Source organism: Oncorhynchus clarkii, chromosome 13 (genome assembly GCF_045791955.1).
Source record: "Oncorhynchus clarkii lewisi isolate Uvic-CL-2024 chromosome 13, UVic_Ocla_1.0, whole genome shotgun sequence".
NCBI classification, from domain to species: Eukaryota; Metazoa; Chordata; class Actinopteri; order Salmoniformes; family Salmonidae; genus Oncorhynchus; species Oncorhynchus clarkii.
Genome location: NC_092159.1, coordinates 48,010,387 through 48,026,137, shown reverse-complemented (window position 1 = coordinate 48,026,137; position 15,751 = coordinate 48,010,387). Strand labels below are relative to the sequence as shown.

General features: G+C 46.4%; 1 protein-coding gene across 2 annotated transcripts; it reads right to left on the bottom strand.

Annotated features, from left to right (window-relative positions):
* Window positions 1-1,105: 1,105 nt before the first annotated feature.
* LOC139364943 (xylosyltransferase 2-like) lies at window positions 1,106-14,730 on the bottom strand. 2 transcript variants are annotated; one of them, XM_071102200.1, is made up of 12 exons: window positions 14,593-14,730; window positions 9,628-10,159; window positions 9,016-9,191; window positions 8,588-8,790; window positions 7,860-7,940; window positions 6,918-7,134; window positions 6,418-6,594; window positions 6,034-6,290; window positions 4,368-4,563; window positions 3,758-4,091; window positions 3,174-3,498; window positions 1,106-1,288 (listed from the first exon to the last, which is right to left on the bottom strand). In XM_071102200.1, exons 1-12 carry the CDS (start codon window positions 14,722-14,724, stop codon window positions 1,237-1,239), a joined length of 2,682 nt encoding a protein of 893 aa, XP_070958301.1. In that variant the 5' UTR covers window positions 14,725-14,730; the 3' UTR covers window positions 1,106-1,236. The 2 variants fall into 2 exon arrangements, with proteins under 2 accessions (XP_070958301.1, XP_070958302.1); XM_071102201.1 differs by having other exon boundaries at window positions 1,106-3,498.
* Between the last annotated feature and the right edge of the window lie 1,021 nt (window positions 14,731-15,751).

Genomic DNA, 15,751 nt, shown 5'->3' with positions numbered 1-15,751 from the left:
CAGATGAAAGCAGGTTCACACTGAGCACGTGACAGACGTGACAGAGTCTGGAGACGCCGTGGAGAACGTTCTGCTGCCTGCAACATCCTCCAGCATGACCGGTTTGGCGGTGGGTCAGTCATGGTGTGGGGTGGCATTTTTTGGGGGGGCCGCACAGCCCTCCATGTGCTCGCCAGAGGTAGCCTGACTGCCATTAGGTACCGAGATGAGATCCTCAGACCCCTTGTGAGACCATATGCTGGTGCGGTCGGCCCTGGGTTCCTCCTAATGCAAGACCTCATGTGGCTGGAGTGTGTCAGCAGTTCCTGCAAGAGGAAGGCATTGACGCTATGGACTGGCCCGCCCGTTCCCCCAGACCTGAATCCAATTGAGCACATCTGGGACATCATATCTCGCTCCATCCACCAACGCCACGTTGCACCAGACTGTCCAGGAGTTGGCGCATGCTTTAGTCCATGTCTGGGAGGAGATCCCTCAGGAGACCATCCGCCACCTCATCAGGAGCATGCCCAGACGTTGTAGGGAGGTCATACAGGCACGTGGAGGCCACACACACTACTGAGCCTCATTTTTACTTGTTTTGAGGACATTACATCAAAGTTGGATCAGCCTGTAGTGTGGTTTTCCACTTTAATTTTGAGTGTGACTACAAATCCAGACCTCCATGGGTTGATAAATTTGATTTCCATTGATAATGTGTGATTTTGTTGTCAGAACATTCAACTATGTAAAGAAAAAGGTATTTAATAAGAATATTTCATTCATTCAGATCTAGGATGTGTTATTTTAGTGTTCCCTTTATTTTTTTGAGCAGTGTACTCTTGAGAGATGGATGAGGCATATTGAGTCATATCCTAAACCTGCTTTTAAACTAGTAATTGTGGCCGAAATAATATATTGTATGTCAATAACTAATTTCACACGTGAACACACACAACCCCTTAATGATTATTGATACTATCCAGCCTTTCTGAGAACCTTGGGAACATGTTAAAATAATCACATAAAGCACTGATATTACTCACTAGCAGAATACATTTCATTCTGCTATTTGAAATCAATCAACTAGTCAAAAACAAAATACCCCAAAAAAAGCAAGACTGGACAAGATTGGATTTTTTTTATTCGTTTGTTTTTTGTTATTGTGCCACCAGTGAACCTGTTGCCATGTTTTACCAGAGGCATTCTGTGATTGGCCAGCAGTCCCCTCTTCAGTCCAGCTCTGTCATGCCTGAGTCAGGGAGCCAGTGCCACTATGTCATCATCATCAGAGTGAGTCATGAGTGGGCTGTGGACGGAAGCGTGGACAGAAGTGACATTGAACAAAGTGTGATGTGTCCAAAAAAAATAATACAAGAAGTGGTTCTCAATAGTTTGAAAAAGGAGTTGATATTGAATGGATGGATAAATATATATTTCTCAAAGACTAAAATATGAATAATCTATTCCATTTACACTAAACGGTGCTCTTCTATTCTTTCTGTTAAATGGAAGCATCACTGAAGCAAGTGTGCAAGGGAAACAAGGTCACTTGTAAACTCAGAGACTGAAAAAACAACAAGAAAAGGAGTTTCAGCCAGTCTAGTTTTAAAACATTACAATTAAAAACAAAGGTATAGGGTAGGGTTTCAGAATTGTCTAAAAGGGAAATAAGTGCACGTCTTGAAGCTATTCTCCCATTATAAACTGTTCATATTAACAAAGTAAAGGCAGCTTCGATTTCTTAACCAGACCATGAAATAGTCATGTTGACCCCTCCTGGATGGGAGTTTCAGTGTTGTAGAAATGCTTATGGACAACCAGTAACATTAAAGTGGTAGGTAGATGACAGAAGAGTCTTCACTTTGTTGGCATACAGAGCATAGACCACATGGACAGTACTGCACTGCATATACACTGATACAGAAGAGGCAGCTAGCCCAGAGCCATGTACTTAGAGAGTTGGGCCAACGAGGTTTCTGCATTATAATGTATTTGCTTGACTGTCTAGTATTAGAACAATATTCTAAAAGTTTGCCTAACTCTAAATATATGGCTCTAGCTAGGCCTATATACCATAACTATGACTAGACCCATTGAGAAGCGATGTAGTCCACTGTGAAAATGATGATGCCACACTGGAGAGCCAGGCCACTGTAGCCTAGAATATTACCTACATCAGTTAGGCACTTCCTCTGACACACAAAACCCCCGGTGGCTTTGCTTTGCAGTGATCATGGACAACAAAGACACATCTCAATGTTCAAGAAACAAACATTTAAAAACATATGTCACAGTAAACAGAACTCATGGGGGAAAGAGGACTCTCCCAACTTTAACTTGTCTCCCAGCTGGTAACTCAGAACATTATTATTCTTCCTCCTCCAGGTGAGCTAGCTGAGTCAGATATGTGATGCCGCAACGTTCTAGCAGCACTTTTATACAAAAGACATGTAAGTAAGTGAAGAGGATGCCACGTCACCATTGTGACGACCTCCACCATGACCTTTTAAGCTCCTAATCCTCCTCGTTGTCATTCTCCAACTACTGATCGACCCGGTCCTGTGTAACCTTAGTCTTACAGTAAAGTGCACTTCCCCCCCCATCTGCTGTTCTGATAATAATGCTTGAAAATAAGCACAGAGGTACTAGTCCAGAGGACCCACTGCCCTCTGACAACAATACAACACAGCATTTAGCCACTGTCAAAATGTTGGCCACTGCTTTAAATTCCTTAAAGCAGAAGAAAACTGTGCATTGAACAGAGTTCAAACATATGCGGGTGGGGTTCTCCTCTTTCCAAAGTTCTACCCAGACAGACCCTGAATGAAGACATATGCAGACAGATAACATAACACAAATTGTCCATGTAACGAACAATGAAGTTCGAACACAAAAAAAAACATTTGTCTTGCAGTCTTCGTGTGCAAATTTCCAGCACGCATCTCCTCTGAAAAGGGCATGTAGCCTCTAAACTGGGAGCAGAGCCACTCCTCAGCGTATGTAGGGAGAAGCCGTGTCTATTTATGTGCCTTATGAGTTAGCCTTAGAGACCAGACCCCACTCTCCCCTCAGGACTCACATATCTTCCCCTCTTCTCAGGGCTCACACATTCTTCCCTCTCTACTCAGGGCTCACATATAATCCCCTCTCCCTCTACTATAGTCCAGCATGCCTCCTGTCCGGGGGGCTACCTGATCCGGCCGTCACCTTTGACAGGGCCAAGTTCTGACTTAGGGTCTGGGGCGAGGGAGCTCCAGGTGGACTTGGTACAGGGGCCAAGGGAAGGGCAGGGGCCCGGGGAGGGCAGGGTGGAGCACAGGTCCCCGGTCACCCAGAAGGCCCCCACTGTGCGGTCCACCCAAGCTTCCAGGGGCTTGCCCACCAGCTGGGCCCTCTGCTGGGCCTCCTGCAGGGCGGGCTCCTGTGGGGGCAGCTTCAGAACAGATCTCAGCTGCTGGAAGCCCTGCTCCAGGTACATGTTGCCTGGTGGCCCCGCGTGCAGCCAGCTGTCCTCCTCTGGATCAGGCAGGGTGGCAGAGAGAGGAGGAAAGGGAAGGAGAGAGGACTGTTAGGGATCAGTTCGCAACATCCTCATCTGATACATAAATACATACTGATAGTCTTCCAGTGACTTGAATACAGAGGCTGAATGGCTGCACTGAATCAAACAGAACACCAAAAGGGGCAAACTACCCTGAACTACACTCCCCTTGGAACCACTCCACTTCCTGGTAAAAAGTAATGAACTACCAGACCCTCAAACCACCAGGCTCACCTTGGCGTAGTGGCTCTCGTCCTTTGAAGGCCAGGGGTATGACGAGGAAGCGAGCCTCGGCCACGCGCTCCCACAGCCTCAGCACCCTGACTGTCCAGGCCCCGGGGCGGAGCGGCCGCTGCAGCGGGGGCTTGTACTGCGTGTACTCTGCGTCCACATCCACACTGATGTCATAAGACGCCGCCACAGTCTGGGCGGGGTCGATCCACACAATGGTGGCAGTGAGGTTGGGCCCCCGAACCCACTTCTGTACCGCCACCGGCTCGTCCAGCGGCCCGATCACACCGCCGAAGTTCCGGAATATTCTCTCCTTGGGGTCCCACTCTGTGCCCACCTGAGGGGGAAACATAAGCACAGACATTTCACATCAACGTGGCAGGGCAGTCATGTATCCTGGTTGTCCTATTGGTATTCGAACCTGCTCCTTTGTATCCAATATCTAGTCTACAGTATGTACTGGTATTTCATCATCAAACTAGCTCCACAAACTTGTTCACCCGTAGTCTCAGCCCTTGTCATACACCATTATCTAAACTGAAACAGCCTTGACTGTACACAATACCCATTGAAATACAGATAGATAGAAATATGCATCTCAGGTCCCACCCACCTCCAGGTTCTTGAGCCTCTCAAACTCCCGGAGGTTGTTCTCCAGCTGCATGGTGGCCTGAGGCACGGCCCACACCTCCACCGTTTCCCTGACCCTTGACCCCACCTTCTGCACCTCCTGACGGACCAAGTAGCCCTGGAAACGCTCGTCGTAGAAATACAGGTGCACCGACACCGGGTAGCCTATTGGCTCATACCTGCACAAAAGGAGGAAGAGATTTGAATAGACAAAATTGAGATATCTTTTAGTGTATTCATCAATACCGTAATTTCCGGACTATAATCCACTACTTTTTTCCCACGCTTTGAACCTCGCGGCTTATACAATGACGCGGCTAATTTGTGGATTTTTCCAGCTTTCACAAGATTCATGCCGCCAAAAAACTGAGCACCGTCACATAATGTGACGTAAATCGAGCGCGCTCAAACTTCCCATCATTCTGATTACGGTAGTCATTTTGTCACCCTCATCATGGCAAAGACACGGAGAAATGCATATGATGCAGCTTTCAAGTTGAAGGCGATCGATCTGGCTGTTGGAAAAGGAAATAGAGCTGCTGCATGGGAGCTTGGCCTTAATGAGTCGATGATAAGACGTTGGAAACGTTGGCAGCGTGAGGAACTGACTCAGTGCAAAAAGACAACAAAAGCTTTCAGAGGGAAGAAAAGCAGATGGCCCAAACTAGAAAATGAGCTTGAAGACTGGGTCAACACACAGAGAGCAGACGGCCGAGGTGTATCAACTGTGCAGATCCGACTGAAAGCCAAAACAATCACCACCGCAATGAAGTTTGACAATTTTAGAGGTGGACCATCGTGGTGTCTAAGATTTATGAGACGTAAAGGCCTGTCCATCAGGGTATGGACGAGTCTGTGTCAGCAGCTCAATCGCGACTACGAGGAAAAAGTTTCAAACTACCGCAAACTCACTGATGCAAAGATAGCGGAGCATTCCATCGGCCCGCACGACATCATAAATATGGATGAGGTTCCTCTGACATTCTGAGGCTATTCAACTCCGACACCGAAGGAGATGACTTCAGTGGTTTCAGTGCACAGGAGGAGGAAGATAGTGACCAACGACTTTCTTGGTAGGCTACTGTTTACTGCTATTTTTATTTTTGTTACAAGCCGTGTTTCGTTAAAGCCTATATATTTTTGTTACAAGCCGTGTTTCGTTTAAAAGCCTATTTATTTTTGTTACAAGCCGTGTTTCGTTTAAAAGACTATTTATTTTTGTTACAAGCCGTGTTTCGTTTAAAGGCCTATTTATTTTTGTTACAAGCCGTGTTTCGTTTAAAAGCCTATATATTTTTGTTACAAGCCGTGTTTCGTTTAAAAGCCTATTTATTTTTGTTACAAGCCGTGTTTCGTTTAAAAGCTGTGTAAAGTTCATTTGTTTCAATGTACCGGTAGGCACCTGCAGCTTATAGACATGTGCGGTTTAGTTATGTACAAAAAACATATGTTTTTTTTAATTCAGTGGGTGCGGCTTATATTCAGGTGCGCTTAATAGTCCAGAAATGACGGTAATTAAACCCAGACTTAAGTTGTCCTCCTTTTGAAGAAATCAATCTATTGAGTGTCAACTAGTCTAAGTAATAGTGAAATCTTCCAGTCTGAATCTACCATTTGGAAGAATTGTAGTATTCAGGGCAGGGCCTCACCTGCAGGTCTCCAGGCTGGTCTGGCTGCTCTCCAGGCTCCTGAGGCCCAGGCGGAAGAAGGAAGAGTAGGCCGTGAGGGCCACGTCACTGAGGGAGCCCACCCCGTCCGCCAGCTCAAACAAGCTCTCCCAGTAGGCCTTGATGGCCACTGTCCCTGGGGCGTAGTGTCCATACAGGTGGGTGTCCAGGATGTCTATAGCCTCTTGGTTCACCATGGACTCAAACTTTCGGGCAAAGAACGTGGGCCGGGTCAGTTGCTGTGGGGGAATGAACACATGAGAATCAAGGTTAAATACTACACTTGTTGGCTGAGGAGGAGTGCAGCAGTTAAGGACACTCAATTTGAACTCATGATAGGTACAACAGTGCCCTCTGCTGGCTGACCTGTATCCTGACGAGGTCCTGTGGTTTGAAGTCGTTGGGAGAGCAGCCGCACCAGTCCACTATGTGTTTGTATTGGCACTTACAGCCCAGCTTCCTGTTCCAGTTGGTAACACGCAGGTTGTTGTCCACCAGAGAGTCACACATGTGACTGTTCCCCAGCACTGTGTGGAAGAAGGACTGGAACAAAGAGGGATTATATTCATATTTCAAACACCGGGATGTGACATTACTGGAAATATAATTGCAACATTTCACTATCTCCACAGGGATTCCTGAACAATGAAGTCAATCCAGACATGTTTCAAAACATAAAATCAATACTTTTGACTCTAGTGTACAACATTCAATATTAAGATATGACCTCAACCAACCCACTTTAACTGGCAGCTAAACTCTCTGCCAGACCCCCTCTTCAGTCTAGCACCTCTACTGCCTAGAGAGGCTGTGACTTAAGCAGTCACAGTGTCATCTTCACCATTGTCATTTTCCCTGTCCATTACCTCAGCGGGGAGCAGGGCGTAGGTGTAGAACTGTTTCAGGCCCGCCACCAGCTCATCTTGGGAGTTGATGACATACTCTACGAAGCGCCTGGTGAGGGAGAACCAGTCAGAGCCCCCAGACACCTCCAGACCCTCTGGGATGGTCCGCTCACCCAGCCGCCACATGTGGTTGTCACACTCATGGAACAGCCGGTCCAGACCCTGCTTCTTTATGAACCTGGAGGTCGTAGGCAGTGTTCGTTTCATCAACAATAACTATGACAGAAGATATACCACTTTTCCTTCTTATCTGTTTTGTCCAATCATAAATATGCATGCCTTTGCACAATATAGTGCAATATTCTCATTGGTCTTTCAGTTGCGCATTCTGATTGAGCTGATCTGCCTGGCTCTCCCACACACACAGCTACCAGGCGGCCACGTCAGTCTAGAGTTTTATTTCATAACTAAAACTAGGAAGGATGAAATTACTCAAATTGGTAATTTTAGTAATAGTTAAAGCTATTTTAGTCAAAAGACAATCTAAAATAGCTGACAAAATTAACACAGCACAGGGAAGGACAGTGATTAAGAGTTAACCTCTAGTTTATAAGGCAAGTTCATTGGCAACCGGTTGCCTTGTTGCCCAACTTCCGCAATAATAACTGATCTTAAATAGTTTGTCAGAGATCTGTCCTTGACTATATGGGAAATAAACATCAAACAGAAGCTTTACATCATAATCATCATTCCTTTCATTTTCCCTTCCAACATCTTAGTCCTGTCCTCCAATATGAAAGCTTAACCATTACATCATACTGAGTGATGCTAAGCTCGATGAGAAGAGCAGTGGAGGAAAATCTCATCCGATGTGAGCAGTGTCAGACACTAACAGTGAGAGCCAAGTGTGTCAGACAGACTGACGAGGCTGTGAGTCAGAGGTTTCCTAACTAAGCTCCCTACCTCGCATTCTCCCGCCCATGTGACTTGAGGAAGTTCTGGTCTCTGTGCTGTGACAGAAAAGCCACCAGTTCATCGTTGGTCCTGCCGGAAGGCAATAGGCCGGGGAGAAGACAGAAAGAAAGGAGTGAAGGAAAGAAGAGAGGATTAGATTGGGAATAAAACGCTGACTGGAGCGTGGCGCGAGGAGCAGAGAAGGGGGGGACGATGACTTTCCATGGGTGGAATTAGCCACTGCCGGCAGGATTTGGGAGGCAGCGGCGGCTCCTCTGTATGCATTTATTCCCCCCTTTAAACCCTGGGATGGTTCAGGAGGATTGGCCACTGCTCTGGAAGTAGCTCAGAAGGGCCTCAGAAATCAACCCTAGAACTGATTGACAAGAAAGAGGCGATTTAGCAGTCTGTCTCTGTGCATCAGTGACCAAAACAGTCCATGACAGCATGGGCTTTCATCTAGAAGGAACCGTGGCTCTCCGTTATCTGGTAGTTATAGGAGTCAAAGTCACTGCAGGTCAACGGAATAATTGAATCAAAAATCGCAGAGTGAGTGAAACCAAAAAGCTCCAGCACAGATGAAAAACTACAAATCCAGAGCATGTTTCTTCTAAAACAGACAGAGTTGTGTGGTAGGAGGAATACAGTCTTCATTACACACATGCCAATTAACCATCATAAACATTAAACAATAGTTTTAAAGCCCATCATAAGACAGTGGTGTTGTGGTCACTGACCTGGTGGGGAAGTCAGTGGCACTGAGGTTGATGAAGAAGTCCCAATTCCAGTCCAGCATGGAGAGCAGGTCCTGCATGCTGTGCAGGTAGGCCTTCAGCAGGCTGGCACCACCCCAGATGGTCACCATACGCCAGGGCGTGGCACGCACATTGGGGTACTGCTGGGCGATCTGCTGCACCTCCCGATGCAGGTAGTTGGAACGCTGGGGGGGGGTTAGGAGACAGAACGTTTACAATCGCAGTAATACTCTGATATTAGGCTGATTATGGAAGTTGGCTGATTATGCATTAGTCACGTAAACACCGTACTTAGAGAAGTTCAAACTAAGTAATGCTTTTTTGTGAAATTCTTTTTATTGGATGTTGTTATTCAAGATGAAATCCTTCTTGAAGCCATCACAGTAGTGTGTACGTCTGCCAGTAGTTACCTTGTCCACGTGGATGTAGTAGAAGTGGTCTCGGTGGTATATGGCTTTGATGAGGCGTTTGAGCTGCCTGACAGCCCGGCCGTGGACCACCAGGACGAAGGCCACCCTGACCGGGTTCTCCACCTTGGACAGGTCATTGTCCAGCTCATCAGCTGTCTGGACCGGGCTCGAAAAACCTGGGAGGAGGACACCATTTTTTTAAATGTAACCTTTATTTAACTAGGCAAGTCAGTTAAGAACAAATTCTTATTTACAATGATGGCCTCCACCGGCCAAACCCTGACAATGCTGGGCCAATTGTGCGCCACCCTATGGGACACCCAATCATGGCCGGTTGTGATATAGCCTGGATACAGCCACAACACAGCATGAGAGAGAGGATCATGGGAATGAGTCTCTGGATACAGATTATTTGGATGATACACATGGGACTGATTAACTGTCTAAAAATTGAAAATATATTGTCCTCAAACCCTGTGTTATAGGTGGATGGCATGGCGTGGTATCTGGGGGGGGGGGAGTCATTAAGAGTCTGCAGTGTGTGGTCTGTCTGGATGTGCTGTTAGTCTCTGATCTCTAGAGGAATGATGGCTAGGTAGGGGTGTGTCTCACCGTGCAGCGGGCAGAACTGAGGCAGTGCCCTTGGCATGAGCTGCCCGGCCTGATGCTGGCACACAATGTTGGCGATCTCCTGCCGGCACTGCCGCGAGCCGGCGCGGTGCAGGGCCGACAGGGCGTCCTTGCCCATGATGTCACACTTGGGCACAAAGTCGCTGCTGGGGGCTTGGGGTGCCCCCTCCACGCTGCCCGGTTCCCCTGGCATGACTGGAGGGGGTAGTCTGGCTGCCCCCTCCCCTCCACCTCGGGTATCAGTGAAGTTACGGCTGCTGGAGGGGTCATGAGGGGGAACGCCATCAACTGCTACCCCCTGGCCCAGGGGCACCTTCACCCTGATGGTGTGCTTCCCCCGGCGCTTGGTGCCCCTCCGGAGGGCGCTGGCAGCCGTGGCCCCCGTCCTCTCCAGCCTGCTGTTCCATCGGGCCCCGCTCCTCCCAGACAAGACGTTCTGTCTCTCCCAGGCCACCGCCTCCCTTTTGGGGTCCTGGCTGTTGTGGTCAGGTAGCTTAGACCGCCGCGTTTTCCTCTGGGGGGGGGGGGGGGGTTAGCACAGAGAAGATTCTCATTCTTTCCTGTCGATACACTACACAACATACTGGGACCAATCAAATTATTAGGAATAGTGTTTGAAACGAGGAGATGATTCACCCTCTAAGAACGAACAAAACAACAAGTCGATAACAGAGCAGGAGCACCAGAGGCGAGATGTGTTTACAGTGCGTGTTGTTTCTGCTCTGGGTTATTTTTAGCCTCTGCCTTTTGTTGAAGTAATCAGGAAAAGACAGAGTTCAGAAAAGGCACAACATACAGATGGGTAATGAAGGCAGGGATTCACCGCAGTGACCTCAATAAACCTCAGTCAGACCCTGGGCACAGTGCAGAGCACACAGCGCATGCATGGACCGTACACATTCAGTCACACCACATGAAATTGGACATATGCTGACATCTACAATGAGAGTCCTTATCAGACCACTAAGGGGAGTGTGTGTATGTGTGTGTGTGACAGAGAAGTCCTCTGACATGTAATTAGTGAGGCTTGTAAATGGGCAACGACAGGCAGGCAGGCAGGGGGAGCTGGAGGGTTACCACGCTCTGAGCTGCCCAATAAGATCACTGTCGGCCAGGGGCCAAGTGGCCTTATCAGCAGCCACCCCTGCAGTCCCAGGAGCGCTGCCCACTTCGGCACCCAGCCCTGAGCCCGTGCCGCTTCAACTGTACAGTGCGCAGCAATGGCCCTCCACCATCACTAGGACCCCCTGGGGAGGAGGGGATATATGTATGTGGGGATGTGTGTGAGTGTGTGTGTGTGTGTTATGGGGGGTGGGCAGGGACACATTCATTCGAAGCAACTCCAGCAAATCACAACACAAAAAAACATAATGACTCCTTGCTCTAAGGGTGTTTCTGGAGGTTAGTAGAGATAAAAAGGGGGGGCGACGACTGCTCACCACACTCTTATTGGAATGAAAAAAAATGGGTCCTCCACAAATGGATGCGTCGAAAGCATCAAACCCCCAGCTATTTTCACTTCTGGCAGGAAAAGATCACAGCTTATTGGAATTGTACAGAAAGGCCCCAAAATATGCACCCGGAGAGGGGATAGAAAAACAGGGAGTGGGCCGTGCGTTTCCTGCCCCTGTCAGGCAGCATGACCCTGAGTGGGCCCTCGCCACACGCCGCTGGCACAGAGACAGACCAGAGCAGACTGTGGGAACAGAGGCTATGGCCTGGGACAGACAGCACAGGGAGCTAGACCAGTGCCAGTCTGCCAAACCAGTGCCAGTCAGCCAGACCAGTGCAAGTCAGCCAGCCGGTAGTCAATCCAAACAACACAGCTACTGATCTCCCAGTGCACCACAAATAAGTGTTCCAGTTTAAAAAAAGCATTTGTCGACAATGATATTACAGCCCAGCCCCATTGAATGTGTTTTGCGTCATGGGGTCTATTGAAAAGCATCACATAGGGCCCCCCCCCCCAAAAAAGAGTTGAGTTTGGAGAGAAAAGTTCATATTTTAAAAGACTGTTACTCTACTGGTGGTTCACTGGTTCAAAACTGCTACCAAATTGTAAGTGGACTTATCTGGGCAATGTTATGTTATATTGAAGAAAAACACAGCGATTTCAATTAAACTCTTCCCTATTTTTCATACTTTTTAATTAACGCCCTCACGTCAGAAATACTTCGACCCAAAGGCGGGTTTTCTTTTCTTTTTTTCATTCTAATTAGTTGAAGCCATATCACTGCCATCACCATGTGAGGAGAGCAGACCAGCACGCCCCAGCAGCTCTTTATGAAGTCACTGACTGGGGACGACTGAACTGAGTGTGCGGTTTTCTTCACTTCTTCTCAAGTCCTTTTCTGTGGGGGCTATAATAGGATGCATGTGGTTGTGTTCACACATGCACAGCAAGCAGCCAGCTTCTGATTAGAGCAGATGTGAGTTACATCGAGGCCACTGAGCAGAGAGGGATTCAGTCCAATCACTCAGCCCTACATAGGCCCCAACTCTATACCCACTCACTCAAAAAAGGGAGGGCCACTGCCATTGTGTTAAATCATTTTTTCCCCATTTCAGTCATTTAGCAAACACTCTTATCCAGGGGGACTTACAGTAGTGAGTGCATACATTTTACATACTGTTCCCCCATGGGAATCGAATCCACAACCATGACGTTTCAAGCACCATGTTCTACCAACTGAGCCACATGGGAACTGTAAAAATGCCTCCTCCAGCCTCCCAATTACCTCATTTATCACATTATTTACCTAACAAAAAAGTATGTCAGCAGTAGGTATAAGGTTCAAAATGATGTTTCACCATTGGGTGGTGGGGGCGTATAAATGTGCCTTTGTTTAGGCTGTCTGATTCAGGACTGAAGTGATAGCAAGAGCTGGATGCATCCTCATGGAGTGAACATGGAGAGTAACATGTTTTAAAGCAATCTACTAGAGGTCACAATGGGAACATCCTGCTCTCAGAGGGATCTCATGTCATGTCACATTTCCTGTTTACACTATGTCCATCCAAAGGGAAATGCATTCATTGCATCTTGGCTGTTATTGATTCAGACAGATTATGTAATGTCCTACTGGTCCAAGTAATAACATCTTCTTGATTGCGAGAAAGGACGTAACATAGAAACACAATAAGCAGAGAATAGCTAATAGTGGGTTTTCTCCATGAAATAACATAGATTTAAACCATCACCAGTGAAACATAGAGTTCAGACACAGAGTCCAAAGAGTCCCAGAGCAAACCTACCCACCCTATGCACAGTACCTCTTCTGGGGCCCTCCTTAGATGCTTCCTCTCCCTCCATTTATGCACAGCTCAGTGAGACAGCTCTGTGTGACCACTCGAGCCACGGGCTGTTCACCACGCTACCATCCAGCGCGATGTCAGTACAGGTGCATCAAAGCTGGGACCGAGAGACTGAAAAACAGCTTCTATCTCAAGGCCATCAGACTTAAATAGCAATCACTAGGCGGTTACCACCCAGTTATTCAACCCTGCACCTTAGAGGCTGCTGCCCTATATACATACACATGGAATCACTGGTCACTTTAATAATGTTTACATACTGTTTTACTCATTTCATATGTATATATTGTATTCTACTGTATTTTAGTCAATGCCACTAAGACATTGCTCATCCTAATATTTATATATTTCTTAATTCCATTATTTTAGATGTGTATTGTTGTGAATTGTTAGATACTACTGCACTGTTGGAGCTAGGAACACAAGTATTTCACTACACACGCAATAACATCTGCTAAATATGTTTATGTAACCAATAACATTTGATTTGATCAGTCTGGAGGGTTACGCACACACAAGTAACATCATGAAAGGCAGAGCGGGACTTCCGACTCTTTCAGCACACATTCCTGAAGCGGAATCTGTATCAATGCCTCAAATGATAACTAAATGCAAGTTCCCGGGGCTAAATCTGTTGACATCTCACAATGACTTTATTTGAAGAAGAAGAAGAAATGGGAGGTTCCAGGCCTCTAGGGTACTGTTCCAGGTGTGCATGTGAGATTGGAGAGCAAAGATTGCCATGGATAAGTATGTTACAGGTCGGTTCAGACGCTCTACTTCAATGTACTTTAGAAAATATAGACCAAATTGGTTAAATGTCAATTACTATGCTTATATCAAGACCAATAAATTGTGAATCAAACTATGAGAGTAAATTACTAAGATGACTATGGTATGCAATGGACCCATGAGCCAACTCAAATAACTTGGTCCAAGGATGATAAGTAAAGACGAGCCAGATGGAAGCACGACCGCACATTCCATACGCTCGCTCCAACTCGTTTCATGTCATAAATTTACATTATACTGGCTAGTCTTGACACCTACTTTGAATAATCACCGAATCTATTAACCCAGTTGGCAAGCCCGATAATCAACTTCGCCATGTATTTCCGTTATCTTCATCACTACACGAGTCACACAATTGAAGTGACAGTCGCAGAACCTAACAACATTCATCCAAGGACATGCCAAATCACAACAGAATGAAATGAGAGCCTAAACAATGCGACCTGTTTTTAAATATTTGCTTGCTAGCTGGTTGGCAGATTACAGTTTACAACACAATGACCTCATACACAAGTTCTTATGAGTACTCTCGGGAAACGTCTAACCTGAATTCTGAAGACAGGTTGGCTAAAGAAGTGGTTCACTAGTCTGGTGTGGTTTATCTAGCGAATTGGTTTAAATGTGCAATTCTAGCTTTAATAAGCGGAACAAGCTTACTATAAACTAGCTTTGGTTAACTACAGTATCTGTACTGTAGTTAGCTACAGAGTACTAGAAACAGCTAGCTAACGTTTACGTTAGCATAGTACTGTACGCTAGCTTGCTAACTACCACTACCAGCTTTACAGAGACGAAATCGTATTTTAACCAGCTAAATAAAGTCAAATTAAGCTTTCTTACCTCCGCCTCGCCCTCTTCGAGACTTCTCAGACTCCATACTACTAGCCCTTGAATCAGAAGAATCGTTAACGCGGCGGCAATCGCTAGTTTGTATCGTCGGAGGAGCTTCTGCACTCTGACGCTGGCCACCATTTTTCCAATTCTAGTGTTCATGAGCGTTTGCTAGGGGAGGAGAGAAGCAAATCTGAGCAACGCGCACGCAACGTCATAGACTTACATTTCCTCAGGATAGAAGATGTAGGCAGGCTACTGATTGCACATTTTTGGGTTAATTCTGAGTTTAAGTCTTATAAAATACGTTTGATTATGGTTTAAAAGCATTGTTGTTTTTTTGTTTTCAATAATGGTATAGGTTTACAGCTAGATAGATCTACAGAAAATGTGTCATTTATATGATGAACATAATCAGAGACCCTGTGTGAAAAAGAACAAATACAATTAAAGCCTATCATCATTAGTAATAACATTGCATTGAATGTATTTAAATGTTAATACAAAATGCTATTTGCGTGTTCCTAATTACATTTAAGGATGACAAGTGCAGCCCTTTCTACAAACGCTTTGTCAATCCTCTTATGGTTTATTAGATTATGAACTAGTATGATCATTATGGGTCCTTTTTAAATTATAATGATAATCAGATTCTATAATTTGGAAATGCACACACCTGTCTATATAATGGTCCCACAGTTGACAGTGCATGTCAGAGCAAAAACCAAACCATGAGGTCAAAGGAATTGTCCGTAGAGCTCCGAGACAGGATTGTGTCGAGGCACAGATCTGGGGAAGGGTACCAAAAACATTCTGCAACATTGAAGGTCCCCAAGAACACAGTGGCCTCCATCATTCTTAAATGGAAGAAGTTTGGAACCACTAAGACTCTTCCTAGAGCTGGCTGCCCAGCCAAACTGAGCAATCGGGGGAGACGGGCCATGGTCAGGGAGGTGACCAAGAACCCGATGGTCACTCTGACAGAGCTTCAGAGTTCCTCTGTGGAGATGGGAGAACCTTCCAGAAGGACAACCATCTCTGCAGCACTCCACCAATCAGGCCTTTATGGTAGAGTGGCCAGACGGAAGCCACTCCACAGTAAAAAGGCACATGACAGCCCTCTTGGAGTTTGTTAAAAGGCACCTAAAGCCTCTCAGACCATGAGAAA